This window comes from Varroa destructor, unplaced genomic scaffold, assembly GCF_002443255.2.
Source record: "Varroa destructor unplaced genomic scaffold, Vdes_3.0 BEIS01000001.1, whole genome shotgun sequence".
Taxonomy (NCBI): Eukaryota; Metazoa; Arthropoda; class Arachnida; order Mesostigmata; family Varroidae; genus Varroa; species Varroa destructor.
This window is the reverse complement of record NW_019211454.1, coordinates 40,831,297-40,851,640: the sequence shown is the minus strand read 5'-3', so window position 1 is coordinate 40,851,640 and position 20,344 is coordinate 40,831,297. Positions and strand designations below refer to the sequence as shown.

Genomic DNA, 20,344 nt, shown 5'->3' with positions numbered 1-20,344 from the left:
TATATATATGATGGAGTCGTTGTGGTAACGAGAAACTTAAGCACAGGTAGAACCTCCGTCCCACTTTTGTCCACAAGCGTCCGGGCTAATTTACTTCGTCATGCCTTTTTCGCATATTATGCATATTTGTTACACATGTATCTCTGAATGCTATCCTTTTTTAAATGAATTTGAAAATAAATTCGTCTGTTTACGCCAAACCCAGGTTGTAAATCCAGACTCGTTACAGTCGCTCTATGACTTTCTGTCTGCATTTCCCTTGCTACGGTCCCACTGCGTTGCTCTTTACCATTACATTATTCTAAGTGAATAATTTGGTTATGGTGCCTTACTAATTCCATTTCCTAACTGCGATTATCAGATATTCCATTGGTGTATTCTACCCTAGACCTGCTATCGTATTATCTTGATTCATTCATTGTATTTTAGTCACTTTATGTCACCTTGTAGTCGTGTTCCGTTATCCTGTGTTCATTAGCTCTATTGCAAGTAAGCCAGCGTCATCCTGCTACCGCCTATTTTTTAACACCATCGCAATTATTCAGCTCTCTCTAGGTGAAGCCGATAAAAAAAGTCATTCAGATGTTTTCAACTTATGTTTAAGGTAACTGCCATCTTGGATATCTAATATTTAAAATTTTTGAAGAAATATTTACATATTGTTAATATGAAAACAATTTTTCCCAGTGGTGTCGTTGACCGATCAAAACCAATCAATCCAAGCGCCATGCAAAATATCCTAAGAAACGTTCGAGTCCCGAGATGAACTGAAAGTACGTGTACAAGCACCATTACTCGCTTTAGAGTTTTAGAAAAAAAATTATCTTAGTGTGGTCACCATCGAAAAGAGTAACCTTCGGGACTAAATTTTTATGTTTTTAAGCGTATTACTCAAAAGTATGACTTCTCACTGTACCTACCATTACTGAACATTTCATCATCCGTTGTTTGCCCTGCAAGGGCATACAGGACCCCAAATTTGAAGTTCACGGAGCCCTCCTGCTCCTCGAGTAAAAGTAGGTCCTAAAAAAGTTGCAAAGAAAATTTTATTGATAACGGTTTAGTCTACGCCGCCGTAACACACCGCATATGACATAGACTTGAGTTCAATAATTACAATTTAGAATTACAAAAATAAATACAATTAAATTGTGTTATTTTTTACCGCCCTTCAAAATATAGCATAGCATAACCAGTCTCATCGGATTAAAAGTAAACACAGTTGCAAACGAGGGTCACACTGACAGATATGTTACTCATTATTTTGTCGCTTCGGCTCGAAGCGATTTCACTGAAAACGTGCGACCTTCGTCTAAAGCCGCTGCAATGCTTCCAAAATTAAGGGAACACAACGTTTTCTTAAAGGACATGTTTGGTTATATCGTAGCATCTGCTGACCGCAGTATTCACGCAGGGTAGGCTATGACCGCTGTATAAGCTAGTTATAGCGTGGACTACGTGTATAGCGCATGCAATCAAAGCAGCATCGGCCCTTTTTAGCGGTGTTTACCATGTTTGACTTGTAATCGTTCCTTAAGTTTTACTGCTCTGGGTAGATTATCTTTTGCAATGCCCGATCATCATTGTTATCATGCTTGTTGGTCTTAGTCCACCTTCCGTAATCTATGAGAACCTCTCGCGAAGTGATCAGCCTAATATTCTTGAGCTGAGGCTGTGCTCGCTGCATGTCTAAAAACTTGGTCCCGTTTAATCTCGTTGTCGGCCGCCCTCAACATTCAGCAGTGTTGAAAAAGAGGCGGGCAGGAGAAGACTTAATCTAACGAAAGAATTTTATCCCAAAGTTTTCCTCTGGGATAAAATCAGCTCTGCTTAAATCATTCAACAGTAACAGCGATAGCGCAGACCGCCAAATTCGTCGTCACCGCTACCACCTTCGTTAGCAGGGATCCCGGGCAGAAAAACCATGACCTTCTTTCTTCCTTTTTTAGCTACACGTTGTCTTTTTTTCTCTATAGATTACTTACTTTTTTGCACTTTCCAACAGCCATTCTGTAACTCCAAGAAGCGTTTGGATCACCGCAGTACCAAGTGCAACAGCTTTAAAGCCAAAGAGCTGAATCGAATAGCCCAATGTGTTGCGCCAGTCCCTGTTTTCAGTCCCCGGCGATGCTGTCATTGCTTTGTCGACGTTGCTGAACTACTTCTAGCTGTTCACGCCGCTTGTTAAGGTTGGCATAGGTGAAAGCAGGAAGCGTCACCATCTGGTGCCGTTTGCCATTTACATTGGTACGACGGAAATACGATGAAAGTGGACAAAGCGGGGCTTCTGAGGTATGTGAAGTTACGTCTCATACACAAGCCATTTTCCATGTGAGCTCTTAACAACGTTACTACTGCTACGCTCGGCAGAGGTTATAATGTTTGTCGTCGCGGGTCGCCACAAGGGCCTACAGCAATATGGCTGGTAACAGTGTTGATCTCAGAAATCCCACAATTTATAAAATGTTGGTAGAACTTACGATAAGCATTAACTCGTTGTTTAATGGCGGAAAACGAATGGGGAAAAAATCTATCTAAAATTACTAGTGAGAGGAACCATTTAGTCGACACAAGTCAGTAGAATAAAAAGGAATATAGCTTCCATTAGCATGCGTAACAATTAAACAATCCGTATTGAATGACGGCTAATCTTATTAAACAAGATAAAAGTAGGATATTTGTGCATGGTAGATTTGACCATCCATTGTCTTTTTTTTTTAATGTTTCTTCCAAACTCACTGTACTTAACCACACTATTCCACTCTGGCTTTTGGTTAACATTTACAAACCTTTTGAATATCAGGTGAAAAAATCTCCTTCGGACCTTTGTCGACTCGATCGAGCGTTTCGAAATTGCTCAGGATCGACTTAACAGTTAGCGGCTTGTTAGGGCAATGTGAAAGACAAATACGCAGCGCCCCCTGGAATGTAACAGTATCACAGGAACAACCAAATTAGGACAAAGATAACACCAGAGCGACATCAACGTAGAAAAGGAAGTCATTAAGTTGAACGACGCCAGAAGGACATCGACAAGTTCGGAAGCTAATGGGAATTGCTTATTTCGTCGTGTGGAACAATTGTTCAGGTGATACAATTGTAAAACTCTTAAGACCTCCGCAAGAACCTTTGAGGGGAATCTCTTTATGCTTATGTTATTTTTGGGTCGTACATCTACACATCTGGCTTGTAGTTTTTTGCCTGTATGCGCTGTTTTTGGTCAGATTATACCACACGCATTGGTGTATAGCTATACATGGCCAAACTGACACCGCTAACCCGTTTAAATGGGCTGAATTGAAATATTTTTTATAGCAAATTTAAAGCACGCGCATTACAATCAGGATTTGCCTGCTTATAGGCATTGTTTGTTTGATTGTCAGTAAGGTCTTTCATTTAGAAAAAAACTCATAGATTGCATTATAGGAAGGGTTTTTATAGTTATTTGTTCGGACGTAATGTGTATATAATGAATATCTATGTCATATATATACATACATATATATATATATATATATACATATATATACATGTAGATACAGGTTGGACACAGACCTGCCACGTTGATACTTACCGTCTTTCGCCAGAGAATGGCCCGGTACTGCTGCGTGCCCTGTGAGTTGGCATCAGTGAGCACAACGGACAAGAAAAATGGGTTCTTCTCTGCGTCCGCCCCAACATAGTTCTGATGCACTGAAGACGCGAGTGACGTCCAGGAACAGCAGATCATGGCAAGTTAAAACATTTTTATAGAGAGAATGGCATTTATGTGATTTTGTTTTATGATTCTAGAACGTTTCGAGATGAAATCGTTCTCGTCGCCGCCGCTTATTTCATTGGACCTTCAGTTAGCCTTCAGTCGTACATCCAGCGGAGGTTCACTTTGCTTGCCCCGGTTAAACGTCGCTTTTAAGAATCGAATTCGGTAACACTATATATTCAAACCAACCGGGAATAGATTGACTAAACATGTTCCTCAAATCATGCCTTGCAACGGTCATCCACGTTTACTACATTATTAAAATAGGTGCTGCTAATAGAGTACTATCGGCTAAAAAGCCTACGATGAGCACCAGTTTTTTTCTTTGTCCCCTTAGATAATAACGATACATAAAAGATGTCAGGTCTCGCCGATTAGGATACTCGAGTATGCTGTTACCACAACCAGTGGTTACCGTAACGCAATTAACTAACTATGTATAATGTATTATATAGTAGTTCTGCTCCAAAGAAAACAATGCTACAAGTACATATTTTTCCCTTGCACACACAATGCCCAATTGATACTGTCGATGATACTTTTCCCCTTCTCCAGTGCTACTGGCAGGTAACAGAAACTTCCAGATTCCCACATAATGAAGCGACGATAAGCAAAATATCTGGATTCTTCATATCAGGAACTAACCTGGACGATACAATCGGCCGATATATGAAACTCAATCATTATTGTAGGCGAACAATTATCATCATATAGTCCCTACGTTAGTGTGAAAATCCAGGAAAAAAGTTGTCATTTGTGAGCATGTTTCGTACTGATCCGAAGATTTTAACCACTGTTAAAAATGGGAGAGCTAAACCATGTGAAGAACTTGGTTCTGAAGCCATCATATAATGCGATCAGAATCATCACACAATGCAATCATAATGATATTTGCACACATTACCCTTTGGGGAGAACAAAGGAAAGGGGGGAGATGCGAGATTGTATTAAAGAACATGTTCCATTTCAGTCCGCTGCACTTAAGCAATGCACAGGTAAACAATTACGGATGATACATAAATTGTATGCGTTTTAAACCTGCGGGTTTTCCGAGCTTGTTGTGTGGGATGTTAATGATTTTTTAGGTTTTAGAAAAACTACTTCGGGTTTTATGTGCCCTGAGTAGGTGTGTGGGGCGGGGGGGACTACTAATTCATTTCACAAGTAAGCTATTTAATCACGTCGCAAAAACCCCACACACTAGACAGGTTATTAAAACAGTTTTAAATTATATGGATTTTTAGAAAGAGCTATTTTGGTCAAGGAGATTGCACTCTACGCATTCCATAATCTACATATATATAGATATTAATGAGCTAAGGCTTGACAAAATGTTTTTATCAAGCAATGATTATAATGACGAGGACGAGGTACACAGTGATATCTAAAGTTAAACAAATCGACTCACGTTTGCCAAGGAAGTACTTAAAGTACCATCTGGTCTGATACTCTGGATTTTCCAGGACGGGGGTGCTGGGGGATCCAAACAGCTGCAAAAAAAGTCGTACGATCATTAAAAATAGAGAAATTTATACAAATTACCCAAGCGCCCATGTTAATTAAGTAATAGTTACATGCGGAGGTGACGAAGCTTCGAAATATTTCGAAAAAAAATTGAAATCCAAAACAAACGTATAACAGCCGATTGGTGTGCATCAACTAAGCAAATCATTAACGAGCTATCGCCTGTACTATTCATGCGGTGCTTGATTATTGCATATGACCTAGTGCACACAGGAGCACATTAAACTGGTATTAACAGACTACCCGTGCGAGTAAACAACGACCCTCTTCATTTCAATTCAGTTAACTGAATGTACTCTGCGCGAATTTTGACAAAAATTTACATGTTATTATATTGGATTAAAAATGATATCACCTCTCATGTCCTGGCGGCGATAGTTGGACAACTGTTTTTCCATTTGCCTACATGCACCAGCATCGATTTTCAGCTCAACGCTCAGAACCGTTGTCGTTTCTGCTGCCTGAATCCTCTATAAGCCTTTGTCCTTTCTTCCGTTTTAAATAAGGCTGCAATTTGTTAAGGGCTGTGCTCATCAATTGCGATAAAGGGGGAACAAGCGCTCAGAGACCCAAGCCATCAGTTTTCTTTAATCGAGTTGCGTCCATTGGGAAAACGCTCGCTTAAGGCCTCATTCAAGTAATACTACCGTACGTAACACTCTATCCTATTATTAACGTGTTTAACTGCTTAAGCATACCGCGATGAACCCACCACAAACAAACCCTCGACCTAGTAGCAAGGATGGGGGCCCGAGGAAACAGTAACTGCCAGCGCTATCCTTGTGTACGAGGGACATCCCAAGCCGCCATAGTAAATCATTTAGGACACATCTAGGCAGACGGCTCCTACCGTCGCTGTCTTTGCGGCCGCTGTTAGGAGTTTTCCGTGGTGTTCCGAATTAGATTACAGGGTAAGTCTGATCATTGCCGTTATTTTTCTAAAGAAGTGAACGGAATGGGTAGGGCATCATCGTCGATCGTGTGCACGCACCCCTTCGCTGAATTTCGAGCCCATACTACAAAGTAGTGGGTGAGTAACAGACTACACCTGGCGACCAGTTACATATAATCCTGTAAAATGGTCCTGGCTGAAGGAGCACATATTACAATGCAATAGAATCGGCTGCTGATGCAACACCACAGCATACTGCAACAACTCGCTGTAAACAGTAGCAAAAGAAGTAGGGTTGGGTTGGCTACTCCTATGGATATCTTCGGAAAAGCCTGCTTCCTTCGAGGGCTGGTTGCACGCTTGCCGTGCCTTTGACCCGCCACCGCCCATTGGGAACCACTTGGAAATTCTAGAAAATTTCAGTCTAGGTAAATATTGAAAATTTTATTTTACTTCGATGATGTTGCCACTTCAGCATCAGTAACGTGCCTTGTAATATCAAGATAAATTTTACTCCAGTTTTCTTCTATCCTAAACTATGCCGTGCTTGGGCTGCAGGGTTGATAGCAGCATCGAGCGAACGCAAACTGTGCTCGTAGTCGCAGTGGACGACTTTGCCCAAAATCTAAAGAGGGAAAAGACAGAAGAGCAAATAAAAGATCGCACAAATTCAGCCGTCCTTAGAGAAGCAAAAGCCTTCGCTCCCTGCTGAAGGAGTTATAATCTCTCCCCCACAGAAATTTTACGTCCTTCTCTGGAGACACAGACCAAGATCCAAGTACAGCCGTTGACTAGTTAAGACGCACAGGAGACCCTAATTTTATCTAAAACAGTGCTTTTTTACGAACCACTAATCCAATACAGTGCATCTCAACTAATAAGAACACTTGGGTCCGCAGCCTAAATAGTTAAATTTATTGAAGCTGTAATTGAATGCAGGCACCTGGTAGATTATACACTGCATTGACAAAGCAGATATACTTACACGTAGTTACGTGTTGTTACCGGAGTTAACGCTGTATCAGACGGATGCATGTCTTTGTACAGGTTCACCTTTTAATATTGTATGCTTATAAGTGCATCACCAAGTGTTTCTTTTAGTCCGAATCAAAATATATTGGCATGCAGGTAACTTTCTACATATTGTAAGCTGGTATTGAAGCAAAAAAAACGGAGTGTTTTTATAGCTTATCTGTGGTTGATTAAGCCTTCGTGAGGGTTATGCATGCTTTGTTTGCTGTCTGATGAAAGGTAACGCATTGTTCGCCTTTTTGGATAACCTGAACGTAATGGAATAAATGAATTCCTGGCTAAACTTAAGAGAGCTATCAACTAGCAGGTCGATAAGTTCCATTTGTTAGCATCGCTAGTATAATTATTATTTCAGGATTTTCATGGCGGAACTTATGATCCGTATGGGTCGTGCTGAGTAAAATACGTTTACGAAATACTGTACCATGTTTCCCTAACTTAAATTAAGCACTAAGTTTTCGCCGACTATTGTAATTGCAGAGTATTTCTGGTCGCAATACTATTTATACTGTAAGTAATCTAATACGGGTTTTCGTCCGATCTGTATTGTTTAGGTTAGTATTTACATTTGTAGTATACCAAGAAAATATTGCTGTTAGAGAAGTATGGTCATCTCACTGTAGGCGCACAACTGTGAAATTTTGATCCGAATGATGTTCCAGATCGTGTAAAAATCAAATTATTTCCTCTACGAGCGTGGCTCACAGCTGTCGGATGCGTCTGGTATCTGGCTTATTAGATGAGATTCTATCCTCTAACTTTGCGACAATCCTTATTCCTGCTTACTTTTATTTGCAATTCTTTTTTCTTGTCTGATCTATCGCCAACAGAGGGTCTCAGCGCTAGACGGTGGCGACAACGACGGTGATTATCGTCGTACGCTTTAAAGGCGCGCAGTTTTTATTGTCGCTGATTACGGTACAAACCACTACTGTTATCGTGCTCTATAGTTCTCGCTATGTACTTGTCTGGGCATGTATGGGTGTCTATCTTTGAACGTAAATGTCGTCTGTCAGATTTAGCCAGAGAGCTGGTGTGATATCATCAGATAGATCCATCCTCTACGTTATGCGTTTTGACGCGCTTAATAGATGCTTTCTCGTTATTGTTGTAAAGGGCGTGGATTAACTACGGGTAAGCGGGTCAGGAATGAAAAAGCCCGTTGCCCTGGTAACGACGACCAATTACCGGTCTGTGTGTCGAGCTTTTGTTGCTTTTTTAAATCTATTAGATTGCTACGCTTACGACAATCACAGTCAGTTATTAATGGACACAAAGCACGCCGTAATTGCCATGCACAAATACGGCGATCAACAACTGTGACAATTACGCTGCTGCTGACAAATTGCTCTATGTTTTCAGCGGTGTTAGAAGGAGTGCGATTCTAACGACTGACTAAACGTGGTATGAGCAAGAAATGATAAGGCTAGTGGAGTTCAAATCTATGTTTCACTGGCCCAGATGTGCTGAGAACAAAAGACGACCTAATTAAAACTCAAATGAGTTAGATGAAGCTGTCTATCATGATGCTTATGATTTTCTCAACAATGTTAATGATGGGTGGTTGTATTTTATTTACTTTGAGAGTTTCTTCAGTGGTCACGCGGCGGACGTGGCTGCTGGACGAGGAGGGCCCTCCAGACGCATTCGTACCAGGACCGAGAAAGGAAAGCTGCATGGACACAAGATAGTGAGTGTGCGTATGGAGGCGATGGATAACCACCGAAATAAAGAGATCCAAAGAAAAAGCAAACTAGATGTCAAGGAAAGAAGAGTGAAAAAATAGGAAGTCGCATATGCGCGCTGGATCGAAACTTTAGACAGCGAGTAAGCTCGGTCTGATCTGGGAGATGTCTGAGCCTACGATGACAAACGCAGAGCAGTCCTTACCCGATCCTCCTTAACGGCTATTTCTAGACACTCTTCGCGGTCAGACGTAGTTGTAACCGGCAGCGCTGTTAGTACAGATTGGGAATCGCTACTGAAATAGAGACCCTAACAATCGTTGGGGAATAGACGTACACGGTCGCATATAGATAAGTGTAAATATGCACCACCTTACAACCTCTACACGGAAATACACCTTTGCTAGTCCGAGTTCGCCACCATAAACTTTGCTACCGGTGCACTCTAACTGACGGACGGGACTGGGGGCCCGCTTGGCCGACTCACTAAAGCCGGCTGTTTCCTAATTTCTTCCTCCCTGTTTTTGTACCTCTACAGGGAGCGCTGCTGCTACCAGCTGTTCCATCTGTTCCTCATCACTACTGCTCGTGCTAAATAGGGGATACTATGCACGCCTGTAGCATAGCGTGATCTCAATTTTGACCCGCTTACTACTCCCAATCTACCCCGCCTCAACACAGCTTCCATTTCCCGACTTTTTTTGTAGCAACCTCCTGTTTCATCTACTTTGTACAGTCCCAAGTCAGTAATCTCACAATAGTCCACCGAAAACTCTTTACGAGAAGAGGATCTGGGGATACTATGCACGTCGTATCAGTGGTCAGCTGGACCAAGACGATAGTGTGAGCGTATTTTTTACACTAAATAGTACTATTATTTAGTGTAAAAAATACGTATGGTATGATAGTAGGTAGTTCACCGTACTGCATATGCCCACACGCACCGGTAGCTAGGCTGAACGTGGTGGTATATATATGAACATTTCCACTTGACTAAAGGGATTAGCTAGTTCAATGTAATCCTGTCAGCAGACTTGCAGCTTTTACTAGCCTTAATATTAAATGGTGCTAATAGCTAAAATATTCCACCTATCAACACTGGGCAATACGTTATTTACATGTACATTACGTAATTACATGTTCGCTTTTATTGCTAAACGAGACAAAGCCTTATGTTACTTGTAATTTTTATAACTAGACGTTTTACCCCAAAAAAATTGGCGACGCCAGAACAAAGTTGTATGCGTTTATTTTGCCATTGTCTCGAATTATTTCCCTAACAAATCTCTTTTTTCCATGAGCATCAAATGCCACTGAGAAAAAATTCTACAAGTAAAAAAGAGTCGATACGTTCCTTTTTGACGATATCGTTAGCCTCCATAACGTGATCGGTGTGGCAATTGGCAATATGCGTTATCATATATGTTCGTCCGCGACCTACATATCAGGCTTATCTAAACTCGATCAGTAACACAGTACAAGTAAACATCACAGTGTACCTACAACAAGAAGAACGAGAAGCGTACCTCGTCTTTGTCGGACCGTTCTCCCGTCTCCACGCGAAACCTCCGCACAACATTTTCGTTATCTCCATCACAAGAAGTGAGCTGCAATACAATTTTCACAATGGGTACAAGTACACAATCACGGTTAGAGCTGAGTGTGAGGGAGGCCCACGTCCGGCCAACAAAAACCAGACAGATTGTCCTATGAAAGGACGCGACCGTATGATAGATGCGTACAAATACATTCACTTATGATCGTATGCGTTCTCATCTGTCCAGTATTAATGTTAAACAGAGCCAATTGTTTACCATTAGTAACAACAAAAAACAGCATTCGAGAACAACTTGTGCCACCGACAGCCAGTAGAGACTAGAAACCAAGCTAAGCTATGCAGATGAGTAATTCTCCAGACAAGTATTGTGCTATATTCATAATTTACTGTCATAGATTATTACCTCAGATTCACTAATTTCTGGCAGCTAGTCTGGATAAATGAGATAAAGTTGGGAATATTAATGAAAGATAAAAGGGTCATGAATTCGACAGGTCATTTGGAACTAATGAAGTTTCTATTTATGTATGTGATGCATTTGGTAACAGTGTGTCACGCAATCCACGAAAAAACTAGTGATCTAGCCCACTAATGATTGTATTTTTATAATAATGTAAACTTTTAATTGTGGTTGCACGAGATGTCGCTAAAAGTTTGTATCTTGTTGCGTCAGTCGATAAAATTCTAATGGAAAACGGGAGATTTACATGTTCTTTAACCTGATAAGAAAGTATAACAGGACATTCTGGGTTTAATCTGGACTGGAATGGCCTTGAGTGATCTGGTTCGAGCAAATCCGTAAAGGACTCTAATCTTACAATAAATAGAGGTTGGCACGCAAGGCTGTACACTTGTTATAGGCGCCTTTTTTGTGGTTACTTTCTAACAAGCATTGAATTAAGCTACTTTGTAACAGCTAACTAAAACGCTACAAATGGCTACAATTTTAATTAATTTTAGTAAAATAAACATTAGGGCGATTTGAAAACTAAAATAGTAACTACAATTTTATTGTATAAATAATATGAGCCAAGAAAAAATTATCAAAAAATTTTAGATCGACGCGTTGAATCAAACAGGCCGCCCGATAATAGTACTGCACCCGCATGGTATCTACATCACATCCTGTATAAATATGTAGCCCTTGGCAACTGCAAACTCAAAGTCTTACATATGATATGACGGCACTCATTCATGGAAAACCTTGAACTATGTACGAATTCATTTTGTCCGGCCCCCGTTCCAGGCATCGTTAATCATAACTTTAACGATTTCTCTCCCATATTTTTTGATGAACTCCGACTACGCAAAAGTAATGGGGAGCTTGGATCTGCAGGTCAGACCTTTTACGCACAGGAATGTGTTGCATAACAGGTAAATATTTCATGGTAACCGATACAGGCCGTGTAACACGCTTTAAAAAAATAAACGCTAAAAAAAAGATCTGACTTCGTCAATATTTTTCGATATGATCCCCGACAATTTGAAGCACAGTAGGAAGCAATCTGCAGAAGGAAGCAACGACTGCTATCTCAAACTAGTCCCGTACCGTGCGCAAAGAAAAGCTTAAGGACGTATATTAGCTAAGGACGTAATATTAATGCCTGCTCGTATGGTTGCCAAGCTTTTTTATAGATTTATTGGCGAAGAACTCGAATAAAGCCAGTGAGATCCACTATGGTTAGACTTCTTTAGAAGTCATTGGTGCTAACCTAAAAAAAGTGATTTTAAGGATTTATTCACATAGAGGAAATTCAACAATCGTTCGCCACATCAGTCCGTAATGGTTTTTTTCAAAAGTTCAGCTGCTCTTCGGTAAGATCAACCCCAAGTGCTTGAGTTGTTGACGTATTTCTAGGTTGTTTTCTTTATGTAGGGCATGTCGGGGTAGCACAGTGGTTCCTACCACGAAACCTTATGGCCTATATCTCGTCCAAATTGATCAGCAGTCCAGCTTCATTCACGTAACAACAGCTTCTCTATATGGCGAGTTTCACGTCCGGTGCCGCCGTTAGGTATCCCAGCAGACAGACAGACAGCTGGCTTCTAGCACAAAGTGAAGTCAGGTGAAAGAGCTCAAAGCTAGATCACAACGTATTTCTAAGATTAGCATGCCAATACGTCACCCATTAAGCTATCATGGGAACTTAGTAACAGCCTGACGAGGGATTGCTGAATACGAAAGGTGACGATATCGTTGGCGTACAGCAACGCTTGTTTTTCCGCCGAGCCTTGAACACTGAAGGGAAGGTTATTCTACTTGAAAGAGGATAGCAGAGGGCTTTGGTTATGATCCTGCCTAACGCCACTCAGTTGAATAAAGGCTCCAGCTGAACTCCTCATTTGTGCTCATCAGGTTTTCCCTTCGTGTCCCTCTGATTAAACACAGCATGTTCTATAGGACTCTGCATTCTGCAAAATTTTAAAATCTTATCTCAGAGGACTATATCTTAAAGCTCACAGACACAGCAAAGGGTGTCTGTTCTGATCTACTCCCTGAAGCAGTATGTCATGCGTTGCAAGAGTGGAACGCTTTCTGCGGAATCTACGCTGTTCAGCTAGAATGCGTGAAAGCTTTCGGGAAATTAGTTAGCCGATAACTAATAAGGCGAGCCAGAAACTTGTACCCACACCAGATTTTCTTTGCAATTGCCCTCCATAGAGACGGATCAAGTGCTTTATCCGTCGCCTGGGGGTGTGACGCCTAGAAGGGTATTATTCCAGTTTATCAGTAAGCACCGTATACTAAGCAAGTAGGCTTGTTCAGCAAGGACACATGTCATTAGCACTTTTCAAGTGCTCATTGCGACTCAGGAAGTTGCTCCAGGGAGGACAGCATTTCAAATCTGGAGAGCTCAGCCTCTAACTTTTCGCGCATCATAAACGTTTGTTCATTCCATGCCCCAGGATGCAAAGGCAGTCGCCACAAGCGCACCCTTGAGATGCCCTATTAGTTCTGCGGAGTTTATAGGACATAGCATTTTGCATAGCTTACCAAATTATCAACACGAATCTGCTTGCCACAATGTACACCCTTAACGCTGTCGTCTAATGTCCGTGAATGGAGATATCTAATAGCCCGTTCCAACGTTAGCATATGTCTCGTCTTTTTCGCAGAGCTTTATTATAGAGTGACGCTTTTCTAAAGCCTGGTGGAGATGAGCTTAGGCGAAGTATGCCTCCCCTTCAGGCGTCAAGGGACGGGTTTTTCTTACACAGATGATAAAAGAGCTACAAAGGTAGACAGTCTTCAAAGCCCTGAAGGGAAACACACGAGGCGCAATCACTAGAAGACTGGGGCATTGCAAAAAACAAGTTTTTGTGTTTAACTCTTTCTACCACTGAGATGCGGCTATATATATATATATATATATATATATGTAGGAAAGTGGATGTACAGTACGTTTCCTCTTTGCTTAGATTAGCCTATTTTGCTTTCCTATTGCATGCGTCGGCTGGGTAAGAAGTGTTTTGGGTCCATTTGAGCTTAGCTGCGAGAATCCGATCGCCTCAGTCTTGTACGGGCCAATACCAGGTCTATTACCACTACTAATACATTATTATTCCGTTTCCCCAGTTAGAGGCAATGCACTCATATGATTGACTTGTAGTGGGCCCGTCGAGTGGAGCACCGCTCGCAAGGCGGACTCCATAAAAAGGACAGCCGCCAGACCTATCCACACTCAAGAACACACATCTACATGTACTTTTCTCTGCCCGCCATTACAGGGACTGTTAATTCTCCAAGGCTGGGCTCGTTTTTTTTTGGCTTCAGACGCGACATTGTGAGGAAAAGTTGGCGAAAGAGGGAGACAAAGGTAACCACCTTTGCCTCAGCTGCGCCGTTTTTTGAATGAGATTTCGTAGCTATATGTACAGAATCTCTTTGAGATGCAACAGACGATTGCCTTTCGCGTTTTTGCTCATGTGCCCCAACAAAAGTATCGAATCTAAGTACGGATAGGTTTTCAAGGTAAAAAGATTTAGCTTACATGACAACAAAATTGTGCGGAGGCCCAACTAAACGCACGTTTGGCAATCTAGCTGTATACTGACACTCAGTACTTGCGTAAATTAAAAGACCGAACCAGGCCGCATAGGTATAGCCGCAAGGAAACCCTCCAATCCTCTAACCGGTCACCAGCAAAATAGCCACCGATAACGAAAGCCCACCAAATCATGAAAACCCACTTTCGGGATGTCAGTTCTTTCAGGAGTTTCCTGTTTGGTAATTGTTGCTTCATTATAAACTATTTGTTCAATGGATAGACGATGGGAAAAATCTTATAGCGCGAAGCGTCACTGGCGTCGTCGTCTGTTGCTGCCGTAATAGGGGGTGTCGTAGTAAAAAGCGTCAGCGGAGCTGAACTCAGGCTTCTGTTCTCATTTCGAAAAACCTAGGATGACCCAGATCGGCCATTGATCCTTCATTATATCAGAATATGTCGATATACTGCAACGATTAATAAGCTAAACAAAGTGCTGTGCGTCAGCATAGGTGAGAGTTCGGGCGAAATTACGAGAGAAAACAACGCCAGCGGTAAAAAGGCACGACTTTCTAATGAACGAAAAACTAATAGCAACAGCGAGGCAGCAGTACGCCATATAAAATTAGTCTCCTGCTCACGGAATGATAGGACTGCAAAAACGGGAATACTAACTGCTGGTAAAGGAGCTTTTGATAGCAAAAATACAGGCACAGTAATACACCCACGAGTAGCATATAAAAGCTAACTTGGTTGATACGTGCGAGTCGGTTCAACGAAAAGTAGTAACAAACATCAACGGTTGATATATATATCTTTATGGCGTGGAGATAATAATTATCTGTGTCATTATCATGTTGTTGCGTACATACATACAAAAAATACGTGCATTTTCTACTAGGCTGTTTGAAGCTATTATAGTAGACCAAACCGTAGGCATCAAGAGTATTGACATTACATTTTTGGCTATATGCCGTGAAAAGCTTGCCGTCGTGAAAACGTTTTGCCGTGTCATCAGAAAACAATGAGTTTAGAAACAAAGGTATTTTCAAAGGTAAACACTTGAAATCAACGCCCAATAATAAGGCTTGTTTTTCTCGGAGGAAAGAACCCTAATGGAATCTATCAAAAGCTAAACATGCGGGCAAGCAGCTTTTTCGGGATGCGATAGTCTGTTCTGGATTAAGAAGTTGAGGCACCCAGAGATGACTACATCTTGGGAAGGACGAGTTGTTGACATTACGGAAATTTCTCGTTTATAGGGGCAGTATGTTCCAGGTGGGTTTTTACCGTTAAATTGCGAAATTGTCTCTACGCCAACTCACATTTATCTTCATCTGTCGTAGGCTTAGAATTTCTTCTTTTGCTTTTCTGTTTTCATTACAAATTCCTACGCATGGCACCAAAAATCGACAGGGAGCACATTGCCCATTCTCGATTTTGCTCAAAAACATTCTTAATTACAGTAAATCAGGACTTTTGTTTGAGGTCCATATGGTCACCTCTTGTATAAGCATCAGTATTTATTGCACCAGTAGCAAGCAAGGCTTCCTTGTCTGGTGAGCTCACCGATCTTCGATGGATGCTGCGCACGCTCTTCTCTCTTCAAGAAACAGGAAATTTTATTGCTTATTAAAGTAATTTTATAACCGCATTGATTTTCAGCTTCTTATTACCTAATGACACCCAAACTGGTTCGTCTAAATAGTAACCAAGCATGTCAGCTGATAGATGTACGCTACACATATGTACGTTATAATAACTTCGCGGTATAAAGATCGTAATGCACCACTACATTGCTTCAATAACCTGTTGCAATTAAATCGTATATATATAGAAATACGCAGCTTTTCTGCAATATCTAACTTTCCAAATATAGAGCATGATCTCAAATGTCGACAGGCAGGAAATAAACAGAGAAGCCAAATATAATACTTGTTTTATGTTTTGTTTTAAATAATACGGTCAAAATCTAAGAACTTATTTACACCCAAGACCTGGTCCAAGATGCGTAGCCTTGCTTCAAAGTACATTATTACAGAAGTATCGCTCTTTTGTTGTAAAGTAGTGAAGAAACTTCGGGATGGACAAAAGCACGTTTTTCAATCTGCATTGTGTCAATAAATTTTCAATTTAGTGCCACAAAGCAGACTGAAGCAATTGCGAAATCCAGAAGCGTTTGCTTAAAGAACTAAAATTCGGCCGTAAGCGATTACCAACAAAATCCCGTACGGTCTCCTAATCGGTTTATGGAGTTTGTGCCACATAGATCGAAGTCTATCTATGAAGAAGATATCCAGTCAAATCGGCAACATTCAGCGTTCAAACAATTCACGCACGTTAAAAAATCGTATGCTGATCATAGTTTAATCATGGCGTCTTCGGTCCTAACGTGTGCAGAAAACACGATGTTGGGTGTTCAAAACAGAAAAAAATAGTTTATGATAACTACTTCCTATATATCACGTGCCGGGGCGCCTATAAGGCGTCGAGGCTTTGAAAACTATTCTAAAACTGAAAACGACCGTAAGGTAGAGCATCAAAGAATTAACCAGTCAGAGAAAATCATCGGAGACATATGGATGCCTTCCTTGAAGAAGGCGTCAGTGAGAACTATATCCAAGCTACATAAACGCATGGGACATCAACAGCGGTGTGGAAAAGTTACGCACGTACGTTTTTTAAGCATCTGCAGGCTTGGTTATTCTTTGCAGATGGAATATACCACTGGACAAACTGTACAGGCAGCTAATTCCGTGAAGAACATCCTTAAAATATAAGTCGGCATGAGCGAATTTCAATGGTCGAAAGAACCTGTCGCGTTCATCTACGAGCTCTCACGTGTCGTTCGAAAGGTTGGACCATCCAAGAATGTACGCGGCAATGAGCTTGAAATCTGTCATCGTAGAGCTACATCATAAATGTTTATCATGCTGTGCGCTCATAGCTTCTTCAGGCTGAAGTACACTATGCTGCGGGGACTACATAATTCCTGTTAGTTACAATAATCTTTTTTATTATTTCGTTTTTGTTACTGGTAGATTGTAATAGATACCGCTACATACATTACGGAAAAATGCTCCAAATGCTCTTTTTTTTTGTTTTTTGTTAGATTGCCGGGAACTCGTGAACCATCGTAGAAAATAGCTTCGCATCACTTTTACCGACCCTTGAATATACAATAGCAATAAAGGTAGATTCGCGCTAATTCCTTTACATCTAAAATGTAATCCTGAACCATTCATACCATAGATTTCACTATAAATCTGGAAAACTCGGACAACACAAAGCTGTATGACCCGTTAAAAGTTTGAGCTCGCTTTAAAGCGGAGCGAAGTTGCGCGTAAGTAGCAGTCACTAACTAATCTTGCAATTGGCTGTTTACGTGCTTTTCGTCGCGCAATCGTATATGAAACATTTGAATATCTAAGAGGATCTAAAGCATATTGAATATACAACATTTCCAAGTAAGCGATTGAATGTTGTGGTGGTACTAGCAGACCGAAATTCATGGGTATCAGACCAGGCATCCCATTAGGAACGTCGCTTGCTGCATATTTTATTGGGAACCCTGTTTGCATTGCTTCTGTTTTTCTTTTTCATCTTCTCTTGTTTATTTTTTACTTATTGAATTATTGTCTTCTACTGGATACAAGCACCAGCAGCTATAGTAGTAACAGTTACGCTTGGAAGAGCGATCTTGGGTAGCCGCTTTGCTCGTCTCGATCTGTTCGTTTTATTCCAATACTGTTAGAAATTAACGCTCTTTTGCGTCCTGTTGTGCCCTATCTCTCAGTCTAGTCTGTCCTCTAAAATCCACTCGACGATCTTGGCCAAGGCACTGGCGGGCAAATCGACCCAGGTTACGAATTCACGTTGAATCTTTTTCCTCGCTTGTGTCCCAGAAAAGCGCATTTTCGATTCCTTCGAGTACGTTCGTTCAGCATACGTATTTGTGAGCGTGCGTGGCTCCGCAACGCCCTTCGAAGCGACTACCATGTTGCCCGTAAAGTAATGAAATACAGTAAGCGATAAGGAGTAGGGCAAACATTCTGAAAAAGTCAGCCCTTCTAAATCGAAACCATCAATTTCTTTTCAACCCGTGAAGGGTCGAATTGCGCACATAAGGTATATATTATCACGTAACAGTAGCAATAGCAGACGCAGCGTTAGGCTATGGTAAGCGCTCTGCTTCAGCTGTGATTAAGTTGAACCGGTGTGGGTGCAAGTCAAAACTGAGAAAAAGAATGATAGAAACCTATCCAATACTCCCACGTAATCTGAAACGACATCGCCTCCATTCAGGCAATTTTCCTTGTGCAATTTCAACGCCGACCGCCCCTAGGACGGCAATTGCAGAGTACGGGAAAGACAGCTTGTATGGATACATTTTTCGCCGTATGCAGGAAAGCATTTTTCAATCATGACGAAAAATATTTGTTGTTATCGATCAAGAGGGTCGTCGTCTTGTAACGTTTAGCACAATATTTTGCTCATTTTGCCGTTTATAGAAGGAATCCCAGTAAGCACACGATTGCGGCCCTGGGGCGGCCCTCACATATACCAACGTGATGAACGACGTATAGGCTGGTTCACGTTATGACCGTCTTATAACTATCAGGATTATAGCTTTTCTCTTTCTATCTCCCTCTCTTTTCTATTCCCGCCGCTCCTTATCTTGGGATGTAAAAAAAAAACATAAATAGGATGTAATCAGGTCGACGTGATAAAACTTACGAATTCCAAAAATCTGAAAATATGGTAGACCTTATTTTTTCCGGTTAAATACCATTAATAGATTGAATAAATCATAACCTAGCAAGCTGTTCGCTCACCTAAAATCATTTTACATACACTTCATATCAACTAGACCATCGCTTATGCGTGTCTCTAAGAGATCTAAGGTACTCAAGATGGCATTCGATTACGCAGGATCAAGCGATTTATCGGTACATAAATTTACGTAACTGAGTCTTAGATACACCATAGTCAAGTGTTTAAGCGATTACTCTCGCCTGATTTGACAGGGCTTAGTGAGGCTAAACCCACCATAATGGCAGCCATTAGCCAACTGAGAAAATTAGTGCTCGCTTATCGACGCTTTTATGGGGTGTCGCCGGAGCGCATCTGGTTGGTGTTTCTATATAAATCTAAAGACCATCCATCGTCAAGCTTGCTGACGGTACGGGCACTCTCTAGATGATCATCACGGCCGCATTATGAGCATAACATTTGGCGAAGTATTGCGGGCAGCTCTGAACAAGGATATGGGCTCGTGCATTCATAGAGACACGGGAATGTAAGTTTGGAAGGTATGAAAAAACTTACGAGTTTTATGATTAAAATTCGTTAAACACATTTACACATTTAGACCGCTCAAACAAAGTGGCTAAATAAACTATTGAGAGATTTGACCTAATCAGTGTCATCATCGTTCATATGGACATTTTAGATGAATATATGTCGCAGGTGCTGTTAAGTATCATTTGAATTGGAAGACCTCCGATCGAGGACAACGTTTTGTACGCTGTGGAACTCTTGCTCCGATGGCTGTTTCTCTGCTACCTGTGGCGGGCTAAGTTTAGAGCGGAATTTTCTAGAAGATTTTTTCATAGAGTGAAAACAAAAAACAATAAGAAAAAACACTAGATTAAGTGTGTACAAAAAAAGTTCAGCCTATGAAGGTAAGATACCTAATACTATAGGTATATCTAACTCTTTGTGGTAATATTATATGTGGTATATCAGGATGTTCGCACAATACGGGTGAAATTATACCAGCTCGAAGTTGGAACAGACGTAGAAGGATGTTCTACAGAAGAAATAATTGTTACTAAAAACCTCACATCAGGGTGTTCAGGTTAGGCGCTTGAATATCGCAAATATAAACTAGCGATTTCACTCATG

General features: G+C 41.1%; 1 protein-coding gene across 8 annotated transcripts in view; it reads right to left on the bottom strand.

Annotated features, from left to right (window-relative positions):
- Positions 1 to 20,344, bottom strand: part of LOC111242932 (GTPase-activating Rap/Ran-GAP domain-like protein 3) — a 389,128-nt gene that overhangs the window by 26,054 nt on the left and 342,730 nt on the right. For 5 of the 8 annotated variants that reach the window (XR_015318501.1, XM_086976696.1, XM_086976697.1 and 2 more), the window contains 7 exons: positions 10,420 to 10,500; positions 9,099 to 9,203; positions 8,788 to 8,880; positions 5,169 to 5,250; positions 3,575 to 3,693; positions 2,790 to 2,921; positions 921 to 1,023 (listed from right to left, as the gene is read on the bottom strand). Coding sequence is in view for 7 of the 8 variants with exons in the window: in XM_086976696.1 (XP_086832822.1) it covers positions 921 to 1,023; positions 2,790 to 2,921; positions 3,575 to 3,693; positions 5,169 to 5,250; positions 8,788 to 8,880; positions 9,099 to 9,203; positions 10,420 to 10,500 (715 nt within the window). In the remaining variant the exon portion in view is untranslated. The remainder of the gene's footprint in view (positions 1 to 920; positions 1,024 to 2,789; positions 2,922 to 3,574; positions 3,694 to 5,168; positions 5,251 to 8,787; positions 8,881 to 9,098; positions 9,204 to 10,419; positions 10,501 to 20,344) is intronic. The other 3 variants (XM_086976695.1, XM_022787880.2, XM_022787883.2) reach the window with 3 other exon arrangements.